Source organism: Myxocyprinus asiaticus, chromosome 50, assembly GCF_019703515.2.
Source record: "Myxocyprinus asiaticus isolate MX2 ecotype Aquarium Trade chromosome 50, UBuf_Myxa_2, whole genome shotgun sequence".
Classification (NCBI taxonomy): Eukaryota; Metazoa; Chordata; class Actinopteri; order Cypriniformes; family Catostomidae; genus Myxocyprinus; species Myxocyprinus asiaticus.
The window spans coordinates 770,389-784,922 of record NC_059393.1 but is presented as its reverse complement, the minus strand read 5'-3'; the positions used below and the strand labels follow the sequence as shown (position 1 = coordinate 784,922).

General features: G+C 40.7%; 1 protein-coding gene across 2 annotated transcripts in view; it reads right to left on the bottom strand.

The window, feature by feature from the left end:
* Window positions 1–4,602: 4,602 nt before the first annotated feature.
* lmcd1 (LIM and cysteine-rich domains 1) overlaps window positions 4,603–14,534 on the bottom strand; it is a 56,271-nt gene continuing 46,339 nt past the window's right edge. Inside the window, exons 5-6 of one of the 2 annotated variants that reach the window (XM_051694537.1) lie at window positions 6,374–6,589; window positions 4,603–6,154 (exon numbers count right to left, since the gene is read on the bottom strand). In XM_051694537.1, coding sequence (XP_051550497.1) covers window positions 6,011–6,154; window positions 6,374–6,589 — 360 coding nt within the window. In that variant the 3' untranslated portion in view covers window positions 4,603–6,010. Of the gene's footprint in view, window positions 6,155–6,373; window positions 6,590–7,712; window positions 8,087–14,534 lie in introns of those variants that run through there. The other variant, XM_051694538.1, reaches the window with a different exon arrangement.

Here is a 14,534-nt window from a genome sequence, read left to right as displayed (position 1 = left end):
TTAACTAACTTTTGGTGCTTTTGGCAGTGTGGGCAGGTGCCAAATCCTGCTGGAAAATGAAATCAGCATCTTTAAAAAGCTGGTCAGCAGAAGGAAGCATGAAGTGCTCCAAAGGTTCTTGGTAAATGGGTGCAGTGACTTTGGTTTTCAAAAAACACAATGGACCAACACCAGCAGATGACATTGCACCCCAAATCATCACAGACTGTGGAAACTTAACAGTGGACTTCAAGCATCTTGGGCTATGAGCTTCTCCACCCTTCCTCCAGACTCTAGGACCTTGGTTTCCAAATGAAATACAAAACTTGCTCTCATCTGAAAAGAGGACTTTGGACCACTGGGCAACAGTCCAGTTCTTCTTCTCCTTAGCCCAGGTAAGACGCCTCTGACGTTGTCTGTGGTTCAGGAGTGGCTTAACAAGAGGAATATGATAACTAGCCAAATTCCTTGACATGTCTGTGTGTGGTGGCTCTTGACGCCTTGACCCCAGCCTCAGTCCATTCCTTGTGAAGTTCACCCAAATTCTTGAATCGATTTTGCTTGACAATCCTCATAAGGCTGCGGTTCTCTCGGTTGGTTGTGCATCTTTTTCTTCCACACTTTTTCCTTCCACTCAACTTTCTGTTAACATGCTTGGATACAGCACTCTGTGAACAGCCAGCTTCTTTGGCAATGAATGTTTGTGGCTTACCCTCCTTGTGAAGGGTGTCAATGATTGTCTTCTGGACAACTGTCAGATCAGCAGTCTTCCCCATGATTGTGTAGCCTAGTGAACCAAACTGAGAGAACATTTTGAAGGCTCAGGAAACCTTTGCAGGTGTTTTGAGTTGATTAGCTGATTGGCATGTCACCATATTCTAATTTTTTGAGATAGTGAATTAGTGGGTTTTTGTTAAATGTGAGCCAAAATCATCACAATTAAAAGAACCAAAGACTTAAACTACTTCAGTCTGTGTGCACTGAATTTATTTAATACACGAGTTTCACAATTTGAGTTGAATTACTGAAATAAATGAACTTTTCCACGACATTCTAATTTATTGAGATGCACCTGTATGTATATATATATATATATATATATATATATATATATATATATATATATACTTATACTTTATATATATATATATTCCCAATGTCTCTTCCAGTTCAGGCATTGACAACACTGCTCTTAAATGAATAAATGACAACTTGTATAAACAGCTAAATTAAAAGTATGTTCACATAATAGGCACATTTGAGAGTTGTTGTTTTTTTTTTTTCCCTTTCTTCGTCAGATGCAGAAGTAAACCATCTGCGCAAGAATCAAAACTTAAGATCATATTACTTCCAGAATTTTAAATAGTTCAGGTTAAACACAGTTCCAAGGAATACAAACAGTCACTGGACCAACATTACAGAGCCTCACTAATATAGACTGATGATGCTTTTAACTCGAACACAATTATTGTTTGGATGATGAGTGGGAGCAGAGAGTAACAGTACATTAAAATACCAAATGCTCTTTTACGCTCATCCATACTGAGCTAGATTCAATATTTATGAATATTATATAAGTGATATAATATTTACAAACACATTTGAAATGAAAAGGACTAATGGCAGAGCTAAAAGGGAAAAAAGTTTATAAGCACTCCCTGAACTCTCACCTATGTGCTTATGGCTGTCAGTCTCTGGCTTGTGTCTCTAACGGCTGCCAGCAAAACTCACACACGAAGCCAAGTGTGTGCAGCATGAGAGTAGCAGCGTTAAATCATCTGTATTAAATTGTTATTGCTAATTAGTTTTAGGCCCTATTTCATGTTTGAGGTGTCAAACATATTCATTAAAGAAACAATTCACCTAAAACTGAAAATGCTGCCATAATTTGTTCACCCTCATGTTATTCCATGAAACAAAATGAGAGATTTTAGAGAATGGTTTATATGCAGAATGACAATGATCTGTGAGTCAGTTAATGGGGCGATAGGCAGAAGATGTCATGCAGAGGGTCTCTGAAGACCTCACACACCCAGCTGATCACATCAGCAATGAATGTCAACTAACCAAAAGAGTGTAGTATCATAATGTCATGATCTCTGCCTGTTTGTCTACAAGTATACAGGGTGTGGGCTGCTTTCTTCATCAACAGATTAATCCCCAAAATAGTCAAGAAAAAAAAAAAATAGCAAGCAGAGAGATTTCTGCATGACTAACCATTTTGATCATGTATACCTCTACATCAGTTGAAAGTTTAGTAAAGTATGCTTATACACAACACAATATTTATGGTATCATATATTTGAGGGCAGTCGAAATAGGCTCTGTTCCATAATCTAGTGTACTGCCTTACTGTCTACTGCCTATATAGGCAGCTGCTTTCTAATGCAGCATCCTAAGTGTCCTAAATGAGCTCACAGAGCCATCAAAGGGTTTCAATGGCCTATTTTCTCAGCCTGATCTCATAAAAATTACATGACTGTGGTGAACTGTTTTTTGCAAATTTCTGTACGTGGTTCAAGATTCATGATGGTGCCGAGTATGGCTGCTGCGTTGCGAGCTCCGACACAACATTGCAGTTTTTTGTTTGTTTTGTTTACAGTTCTTATGTTTTTGTCTTGGATGTTGTCTGCCTTATTGTATATGATAGACAAACACTTTTGGACATTGGTTCTGCAACTGCACACCGAAAACCGGACTTCCAATTCCTCAATGCCGACCCGCTACTTACAAACACGCCAGCAGAGCCCTTTGTCTGGGCAGCCCAGCCGCGGAAACGCAGAAGGAAAAGGGGAAATAGAGCCGGCGTTCTCATCAGAGTAAGACGTCGTGCAAATCGACCCTTCTCTACCCAGTATTCTACTAGCAAATGTTCAGTCTCTGGATAACAAGCTCTGCGAGCTGAGAGCGTGGATCTCCTTCCAACGAGAGACGAGGGACTGCTGCATTATCTGCCTTACGGAAACTTGGATGTCTGCGGAGATTCCAGACTCAGCCATCGAACCCGCGGGGTTCTCCGTGCACCGAGCGGACAGAGCGAAAGACCTCTCAGGTAAAAGCAGAGGTGGTGGTGTATGTTTTATGGTCAACAAATCCTGGTGTGATCAGAGGAACGTACATTCTATCAAGTCTTTCTGCTCTCCTGATCTGGAATTTCTCATGCTTCTGTGTCGACCATTCTGGCTACCGAGGGAATTCACAGCGGTCATTATCACTGCTGTGTACATCCCGCCACAAGCCGACACAGACCGGACACTCAAGGAACTGTATGGGAGTATAAGTGAGCAGGAAACCGCACACCCTGAGGCCGCGTTCATTGTGACAGGGGACTTTAACAAAGCCAATTTCAAATTAATCGCACCAAAATACCACCAACATATCAGTTTCAACACATGATGGGACTGGGTTTTGGAACCATTCCGGGATGGCTACAAATCCTTCCCCCACCCACCATTTGGCAAATCAGACCACTCTTCTGTTCTCCTTCTGCCCACTTACAGGCAGATACTGAAACAGGAAGCACTCACCCTCAGAATGATCCAGTACTGGTTGGACCAATCAGATTCTACACTACAAGACTGTTTTGATCACGTGGACTGGTAGATGTTCCAGTCCGCCTCTGATGACAACATCGAGGTTTATGCTGATAGCATAACGTGTTTCATCAGAAAGGTGCGTAGAGGACGTTGTTCCGACCAAAACAATACGGATCTACCCCAACCAGAAACCATGGGTTAATAGCGATATTCGTGTGGCACTTAATGCGCGGACCTCCGCTTTTAATTCTGGGAATGCGGAGGAGCATAAACAAGCCAGTTATGCCCTCCGCAAAACTATCAGAGCAGCAAAACGCCAGTACAGGGACAAGATTGAAGGACAGTTCAACACCACTGAATCTAGAAGCATGTGGCAGGGAATTAATATCATCACAGACTTTAAAGGGAATAAAAACTCCGCTGTGAACACCGCTGCCTCTCTCCCGGATGAACTAAATAATTTTTATGCTCATTTCGAGGGAAATAACATCGCCCTCGCGGAGAGAGCTCTCACGGCCGAAGCTAGAGAGGTTAGTTCACTCTCCGTCTCTGTAGCGGGTGTAACCTGATCCTTCTGACGGTTGAATATCCGTAAAGCTGCGGGTCCAGACGGCATTCCGGGCCGCATCATCAGAGCGTGTGCGAACCAACTGGCTGGTGTTTTTATGGACATTTTCAACCTTTCCCTCTCCTTGTCTGTAGTCCCCACATGCTTCAAAACGTCCACCTGTAGCAAAGCAATCCAAAATCACTTGCTTAAATGACTGGCGTCCTGTTGCTCTGACCCCCATCATTAGCAAATGCTTTGAGAGATTAATCAGAGATAACATCTACTCTGTGCTGCCTCCATCACTGGACCCATTGCAGTTTGCTTACCACAACAACCGCTCCACTGATGATGCCATTGCATCTACACTACATACTGCTCTCTCCCACTTGGAAAAAAGGAACACTTATGTAAGAATGCTGTTTGTAGACTACAGCTCAGCATTCAATACCATAGTGCCCTCCACACTTTATGTGAAACTCTGGGCTTAAACAGCTCGCTGTGCAGCTGGATCCTGGACTTCCTGTCAAGCAGACGCCAGGTGGTTAGAATGGGCAGCAACATCTCCTCAACACTGACCCTCAACACTGTAGCCCCTCAGGGCTGTGTTCACAGCACACTCCTGTATTCACTGTACACACATGTCTGTGTGGCAACACACAGCTCCAAAGCCATCATTAAGTTTGCTGATGATACGACGGTGGTAGGTCTGATCACTGACAATAATGAAACAGCCTACAGAGAGGAGGTGCACACTCTGACACGTTGGTGTCAGGAGCACAACCTCTCCCTCAACATCAGCAAGACAAAGGAGCTTGTGGTGGACTTCAGGAGAAAAGACAGAGAACACAGTCCCATCACCATCAATGGAGCACCGGTGGAGAGAGTCAGCAGCTTCAAGTTCCTCTGTGTCCACATCACTGAGAAACTCACATGGTCCGTCCACACTGAGGCCATTGTGAAGAAGGCTCATCAGCGCCTCTTCTTCCTGAGATGGCTGAGGAAGTTTGGAATTAACCACCACATCCTCACACAGTTCTACACCAGCACTGTAGAGAGCATCCTGACTGGCTTCATCACTGCCTGGTATGGCAATAGCACCGCCCACAACCACAAAGCCCTGTAAAGGATGGTGCGAACTGCCAGACACATCATCGGAGATGAGCTTCCCTCCCTCCAGGACATATATACCAGGTGGTGTGTGAAAAAAGCTCGGAGGATCATCAGAGACTCCAGCCACCCGAGCCATGGGCTGCTCTCACTGCTACCATCAGGCAGGCGGTATCGTAGCATCAAGACCCGCACCAGCCGACTCCATGACAGCTTCTTCCCCCAAGCAATCAGACTTTCTTGATTTCTCACGATCAATATACATCAGCACTGCACTTTATTAATCTTATTATCTCACACCGGACTGTCATAAATTATGTCTCTCTTAACAACACACTGGCAACTGACTATCAACCGACAGCCTGAAAGTCAATACAGACTAGTTAATGTATTTGTTTACATAATGCAAATTTTAAAATGTATAATTTTATAAGTCTTGTGCAATAGAAAGTGTTTAGATGTCATATTCGGGTATGGGTGGTGTGCAGACAGTCATTCCATCTACGTGCGCTACCCCGACGGCTTTTGCTGTTGTGCACTGTGTCCATGTTTATATATGCATCTCCCGCTGAACGCGTTTAGATGCGCTCTACAATATCCTTTCTCAAGCCCGGGCCCGGTACAAAAGGTCCAGTTGTCCCCCCTTATCGGCAGCCCTGTGTAGGTATACTGTAGTGATGTGATTCTATGAGACCAGGTTGAATTTTCTTGCTTATATGCAAAGACAAAATTACACACCCAAAAAATCATGAGCTTTAATTAGTAATTAACAAAATATTTAGTTGTTGTTTTCGAAAACTGAAGGCTATGTGTGTTCTGTGCCTGATTAGCCAGTATTTTACTGGTTTGAGAATGCTTTTGATTGGCGGTTGTCACATCCACATTGAACTCTGAGGTTCTGTCCACACAGCCAACAGCAGAAATGTTCCTTATGCCAGAAGCTCCCATCAGCGTCTTGATGAAACAACTCTGAGAAGATCAGCTACACAAGAGACAAAGAGAGACACATAGAGAATCAATATACAGGTACAGTATATAACATTTAGCACCAATTATACAATTGATAGTTCCAACTCTAAATTCAGAGCCTTGCTTGAACTACCCTTTCCAACTCCTTTCTTATTCTTTCTATTCCTTCAGTCCTTTTTAAGCCTTAAACTAAAATAATATGTTTATCTGGTTAAGAAGTGTATAGATTCACCTCATCACAGCCCAGACAGCGAGGTCTGATGCTCTGGCAGTAATGACGTCCACACAGCAGTGCTCCGTCCTTCCAGAAGTAGATGAGGTCCACTAGAGCTTCACCACACTCACTGCACACAAAGCAGGTGGGGTGCCAGAGTCTCTCATATCCGCACCTGTCAGCGTACACTACAGGACTGTCCATCGCTGCCAACTGACCACAACCACTGCAGCTCTGAGAGAGACAGACAGTAGACAGTCTGTCAGAAAGTCATTATTTTTTATTATTATCTTTAAATATTGTTATTAATAATTTAATTTGAAAAGGTTACTGCTGAACATTCAAGGAATCCCTATTTCAGGTATTAGGACCATAACCACCACAGACATTTGGGAACATCATCCAAGATTATGACCCCCAGCTTTGCAGCACTTATTTGTAATAAAGTTGTAGATTATTTCAAACCTGTCACAGCTTGAAATTTCAACATGATCACACAGGAAATCGATATTCTGTTTCCCAGTGTTCATTCAATTCTGCATCAATTTACCTTTCCCTCTGAAGCTACTGATAGAGTATTGCATAAGAAATCTCTGAGACACAAGTTCTGGTCCCATGGAAATCAGGAAGTACAATTCAAAAAAATCATTTTCTTACTGAGTATTTTTTACTTGTTTTCTGCTAAAAATATCTAAACATGCTTCAAAGAAGAAAACATTACTGAATGGCATAAAACTTTAAGTCTCGTTTTAAGAGAAAACTAATCAAACTTGGTGGGGATTATGCTTAAAACAAGAAAAAAATATTTGCAAATGGGTTAAGAAAAATAAAATATAATTTAATATATTTTTTTCTTACTCCATTGGCAAACTGATTTTTCTTTTTATAAGCATAAACATGACTAATTTTGTCTTGTTTTCTGTTTCCAAAAGTGTCATTTTGCTTATCAAGTTTAAGAATGGTTCCTGGAAAATTCCTGAAAAACAAGACGAATATACTCAGTAAGAAAAATAAATTTGTTTGCAGTGTAATTGTATCACATATACAATGGTGAGCATAATTCAGAGGTTGGATTGTTGCTCTAAAAATAAATTTTTTACTCCACTGACGGTTAGGTTTAGGGCTGGGGTTTGGGTTAGCGAGTAGAATTTATAAATATGCATTCCTGTTGACTGCATTACATAGTTTACAACTAAAAATACAACACGCTTTTGCCGCCACTCTGAGGAAATTTGACCCAGAAACTGTCAAAAATACTTCCAGCTTTGGCCACTGGGGTCAGTTGTTTGATTAGTCTGGAAATGTACATAAATCAAATAGATAACGGGGTAAATTCTGGTTGCATCATTTTATTTTTTGTGCCTTGAAATAAATAATTGTGAAAAAAAAAAAAAAAATACAGAGTAAAAGCATGATATTTTCATTTCACCAAAAGCTTAGTAGGAAGAATAACATTCTTTGATTCTAACCCATTGAAATGTAATTGTGTTATAATTGTGTAATAATTGTGTAGCCTGTTCCAGCCAGACTTCACTTTAGTCTACTACAATGGACTTCACAGAGGATGAATTGATGCCAACTCCAAGACATGGGATACTTCATGTGCCACTGTCTGAAACCTGGACTCAGGATGGACTTCACCAAAATTACCTGCCATAAGCTTCCAGCCGGACTGCGATGCCCCTCACTGACTGTTACTTGTATCGACTTGGTCAAAGGATGGACTACACTCTATGGAATACATAGACAATGAACTAAATGCCAACAAAGTTAGTTTTATCAGCCAAATAACAAAGAATACTGCATCTATGTGCACTACGTGCACAGTTAATACAGTGTGGACTTCGAAGACTTTGCAATTAAACTTACATTTCACATAAATCATTTGTTTAAACATAGGCCCATAACATTTACTTAGTATACTAATTTAAACCATGAATTGTTCTACACATAAATAACTAATATTGGTTTATTCATGTTGTTTAGCCAGAGGGGAACTGGCCCCCAAAGTGAGCCTTAATTTTCCCAGGGTTATTTTTCTCCATTTACCAACATCTTATGGAGTTTTTTGTTCCTTTCCACAGTCACCTTTGGCTTGCTCACTGGGTTTCTAAATAAAAATTTTATTTACTTTTTAAGGCACAATCTACAATAACATTTTTGTTAAATAGCACAATGATAACTAAGACATTACAGCTTTATTTTCTGTTATAGCATAATTTCCAGTACAGCTGCTTTGAAACGACATGTGTTGTGAAAAGCGCTATACAAATAAAAATGACATGACAGCTTATAAAGGTGGGTGTGCAAATTATCTGATATTGCAATAAAAAACATTTAAAAGTAAAATTGATGCTTTGTGTTCACATTTCTTTTGCATTACTAAACAATCTAAATCTAATGTTAATCATTTAGCTAAACACACAAACACATACAGTATGTGAAAAGAAACCTACACCACTGAGAGACACATCACCATGGTAACAACATAAAGACCCCCTAACCGGGGTACCTCAGGGTTCAGTGCTTGGGACCCTCCTCTTCTCCACATACATGACATCATTGGGATTTGTCATTAAGGGGGTATTAATACTTGGTCACTTCATGCGTTTTTGCTGATCGGATTGCGATTCGAAGTGTAAATGCCCTCCAGGATAGATTCGAGACGGATATACTGTACTGTTCTGTAAATCTGATCACTCAAACTAACTCCGTAGGATTAATCGCTTTTGCTGTATTCATATTACTGCCTTCTTAGGATGAATCGCTTATGCTGTATTTCTTATTTGTAAGTCGCTTTGGTTAAAAGCATCTGCTAAATGAATAAATGTAAATGCAAACTGAGGATTCATTTGTATGATCAATTGAAATAAGCAGATGTTTATTTGGTTTCATAATGTCATTCTCTTCTCATTCAGTCTGAGTATGAAGATGTAAATGTTTTAAAAACTCACTGGAACAAACTTGTAAATGTATTTGTTTATATAATGCAAATTTTATCAGGTAGACTTCTGCTCTTTCTATCTGTGTCTCTAGTGGAAATCTGTCCTAAACATTGAAAACATCTCAGATAACAGGTCAACATTCAGCTAATACCCTAAATACCAAGCTGAAAAATGAGTTTAGTCACAAAGCCAATTTAGTTCAAAAAGCATCTCAACTTAAACATTTTAAAGCTGTAAGACTGTCTACGGTATGAATAAACATAATTATGCCTTTTACAGAATTGTTCACCACAAAATTTAAAATATGTCAGCATTTACTCGCCATCATGCTATTCCAAACTCCTCTGTGGAAAAAAATACAAAATGTTGAAGAATGTACATGACCACTCTTTTCCATATAATGAAACTGACATAAATTTTTGGATGAACTATTACTTTAATGCTTGTAACTTGTAGTCAAATACTTCATGTTAGTAGAGGCTTTTATCAGCGGCTTTTTAGATTTAGATGCTTCCCATATAGACAACACTGTCTGTACAATGACGGATCATGTGGAGCAACTGAAATGTGCTCTGGAATTCGAACAGAAAGCATTTCTTTCATAACCAAACATTCATCTTACAGCTCTAAAAAAGTCGAAATAACTCATCTAAAGCATTTGTTTGGAATAGGAGGAATAAAAATTCCCAGAAAATGTGATTCCTTCAGGCAAAAATGCCAAACAGTTTGAAAACAGGCAGCACCACACTATTCTCATCTGATTTAAAGAAAAAAAGTCAGTGGGACTTTACAAGGTAGTAAATGTGTCCCGGCAAAGCAGCTTAAGATAAACACTCATTTAGACTGCGGCTGTAAATCTGTATGTTTATTAGCAGCCTGTAGCTCTGAATGCACCACATGCATGTGTGTAAAACAGACATACAGAACATCAGCAGGAGAAAAAATTCCTGCACACTGAATCAAGCAAAGTCACAGAGCAATGCTATGATGACTGGAGGGCTGTGCTATAAGTGTGACTTAAAGGAATAGTTCACCCAAAAATGAAAATTCTCTCATCATTAACTCACCCTCGTGCCATCCCAGATGTGTATGACTTTCTTTCTTCTGCAGAACACGAATATTTTTAGAAGAATATTTCAGCTCTGTAGGTCCATACAATGCAAGTGAATGGAAGCTCCAAAATCCACATAAAGGGAGCATAAAAGTAATCCACATGACTCCAGTGGTTAAATCCATATCTTCTGAAGTGATATTACAGGTGTGGGTGAGAAACAGATCAATATTTAAGTCCATTTAAGTCTAAATTCTTCTCCCTACCCATTACGGGGCATATGCATGAAGAATTTGAATCACCAAAAACACAAGAAGAAGAATGTGAAAGTTAAAGTGGACACTGACAGAGCAGGGAGGAAAATTTATAGTAAAAATGGACTTAAACATTGATCCGTTTCTCACCCACACCTATCAAGTCGCTTCTGGAGACATGGATTTAACCACTGGAGTCATATGGATTACTTTTATGCTGACTTGTGTGATTTTTGGAGCTTCAAAATTTTGGCACCCATTCACTTGCATTTTATGGACTTACAGAGCTGAGAAATTCTTCTAAAAATCTTAATTTGTGTTCTGCTGAAGAAAGAAAGTCACATGCATCTGGGATGCCATGAGGGTGAGTACATGATGAGAGAATTTTCATTTTTGGGTGAACGATTCCTTTAAGCAATCAAATACTTTTTTGAGCCATACTTGAGATAAGCTTTACATGTGTGTTTCCTGTGTCAACCTATGTTTTCTTGTCTTAGCCTTTCATAAAAAGAAGTACATTTCTGGCTTACTAGGTCAGACCATGTCTGTTTTAAATGTAATTTCCTTCTGTGAACACTGCTTTATCTCATTCCATTCAACAAACAAACAAGAAACCATTTATAAGCTGAAGAATTTGAAAATGAAGAACAGAAAATCTTAAAATGTGTGTACTGTGTGGCAGATGTTTGTGATACATCTTCTCTCATAAGCAAAAATAGATAATTACCAGAGTAAAGCACAATAATCAGAAACCTTGGATCAATAGCGATGTTCGCGTGGCACTTAATGTGCGGACCTCCGCTTTTAATTCCGGGAACGCGGAGGAGCATAAACAAGCCAGTTGTGCCCTCCGAAAAACTATCAGAACCGTAAAACCCCAGTACAGGAGCAAGATTGAAGGACAGTTTAACACCACCAACTCTAGAAGCATGTGGCAGGGAATTAACATCATCACGGACTTTAAAGGGAATAAAAACTCCGCCATGAACACCGCTGCCTCTCTCCCGGATGAGCTAAATAATTTTTATGCTCGTTTCGAGGGAAATAACACTGCCCTCGCGGAGAGAGCTCTCGCGGCCGAAGCTACAGAGGTTAGTTCACTCTCCGTCTCTGTAGCGGATGTAACCCGATCCTTCCAACGGGTGAATATCCGCAAAGCCGCGGGCCCAGACGGCATTCCGGGCCGCGTCATCAGAGCGTGCGCGAACCAGCTGGCTGGTGTTTTCATGGATATTTTCAACCTTTCCCTCTCTTTGTCTGTAGTCCCCACATGCTTTAAAACATCCACCATTGTGCCTGTTCCAAAACAATCAAAAATAACTTGCTTAAATGACTGGCATCCTGTTGCTCTGACCCCCATCATCAGCAAATGCTTTGAGAGACTAATCAGAGATTACATCTGCTCTGTGCTGCCTCTCTCTCTTGACCCGCTGCAGTTTGCTTACCGCAACAACCGCTCCACTGATGATGCCATTGCATCTACAATACACACTGCTCTCCCACCTGGAAAAAAAGAACACTTATGTGAGAATGCTGTTTGTAGACTACAGCTCAGCATTCAACACCATAGTGCCCTCCAAGCTAGATGAGAAACTCCGGGCTCTGGGCTTAAACAGCTCGCTGTGCAGCTGGATCCTGGACTTCCTGTCAAGCAGACGCCAGGTGGTTAGAATAGGCAGCAACATCTCCTCCTCACTGACCCTCAACACTGGAGCTCCACAGGGCTGTGTTCTCAGCCCACTCCTGTATTCCCTGTACACACATGACTGTGTGGCAACACATAGCTCCAATGCCATCATTAAGGTGGTAGGTCTGATCACTGACAATGATGAAACAGCCTACAGAGAGGAAGTGCACACTCTGACACACTGGTGTCAGGAGCACAACCTCTCCCTCAACGTCAGTAAGACAAAGGAGCTTGTGGTGGACTTCAGAAGAAAAGACAGAGAACACAGTCTCATCACCATCAATGGAGCACCAGTGGAGAGAGTCAGCAGCTTCAAGTTCCTGGGTGTCCATATCACTGAGGAACTCCCATGGTCCATCCACACTGAAGTCGTTGTGAAGAAGGCTCATCAGCGCCTCTTCTTCCTGAGACGGCTGAGGGAGTTTGGAATGAACCGCCACATCCTCACACGGTTCTACACCTGCACTGTTGAGAGTATCCTGACTGGCTGTATCTCCGCCTGGTACGGCAATAGCACCACCCACAACCGCAAAGCACTGCAAAGGGTGGTGCGAACTGCCAGACACATCATCGGAAGTGAGCTTCCCTCCCTCCAGGAAATATATACAAGGCGGTGTGTGAAAAAAGTTCGGAGGATCATCAGAGACTCCAGCCACCCGAGCCATGGGCTGTTCTCACTGCTACCATCAGGTAGGCAGTATCGCAGCATCAGGACCCGCACCAGCCGACTCCATGATAGCTTCTTCCCCCAAGCAATCAGACTTTTGAACTCTTGATCTCCCACGATCAATATACATCAGCACTGCACTTTATTACCCTTACTCTTATATCACACCGGACTGTCATAAATTATATTATTATTATATTATATTCTCTCTTAACAACTGACTATCAACCGACAGCCTGAATGTCAATACAGTACAATACTGTACATTCTATATATATATACTTTTTTATATATTTTTATTTTTTATTTTTATTGAATAATGTGTATCTATATAGTGCGTATTGTATACTGTACAGTGCATGCTATTATTTGTATACTTTTGAGTGTAATTATGTGTACATCAGATGTTTAAATTGTGTTGTGTTAATCTGATGTTTATTGTAAATTGGTATATGTCTCATCACTGTCACGACTGCTATGTTGATCGGAACTGCACCCAAGGATTTCACACACCATTGCACTTGTGTATATGGCTGTGTGACAATAAAGTGATTTGATTTGATTTGATTTGATAAACCTCTCTGAACTCAACACTTTACTGAAGATTATATAGGCAACTCTTTTTATAAGGTAAAACACTGACGTTCAAGAGACTGTATAGTAGATTTGATGCACTGTTGTTTTGTTCATATATTATAGTGCATCATACATCTTTGTTGTTTTGTAAAGCACTGCTGTGGCAGTGGAAATCACAAAGAAATATGGTTTACTACATGTTTTACAGAGTTTAAGAAAGTAACATTTGAAAGCAGGGCTGTCGAATTAATTGGTCAATTCAGTGCGATTCATATATATATATATATATATATATATATATATATATATATATATATATACACATACAGTATATACACCGATCAGCCACAACATTAAAACCACCTGCCTAATATTGTGTAGGTCCCCCTTGTGCCGCCAAAACAGCGCCAACCCGCATCTCAGAATAGCATTCTGAGATTATATTCTTCTCACCACAATTGTTCAGAGCGGTTATCTGAATTACCGTAGACTTTGTCAGTTTGTACCAGTCATTCTCTGTTGATCTCTCTCATCAACAAGGCATCTCCGTTCGCAGAACTGCCCCTCACTGGAGGTTTTTGGCACCATTCGTGGTAAATTTTAGAGACTGTTGTGTGTGAAAATCCCAGGAGATCAGCAGTTACAGAAATACTCAAACCAGCCCATCTGGCACCAAAAATCATCCATGTGATTATCTAATCAGCCAATCATGTGGTAGCATGTGCATAAAATCATGCAGATACAGGTCAGGAGCTTCAGTTAATGTTCACATCAACCATCAGAATGGGGAAAAAATGTGATCTCAGTGATTTGGACCGTAGCATGATTGTTGGTGCCAGACGGACTGGTTTGAGTATGTCTGTAACTGCTGATCTCCTGGGATTTTCACACACAACAGTCTCTAGAATTCACTCAGAATGGTGCCAGAAACAAAAAAACATCCAGTGAGCAGCAGTTCTGTGGACAGAAATGCCTTGTTGATGAGAGAGATCAACAGAG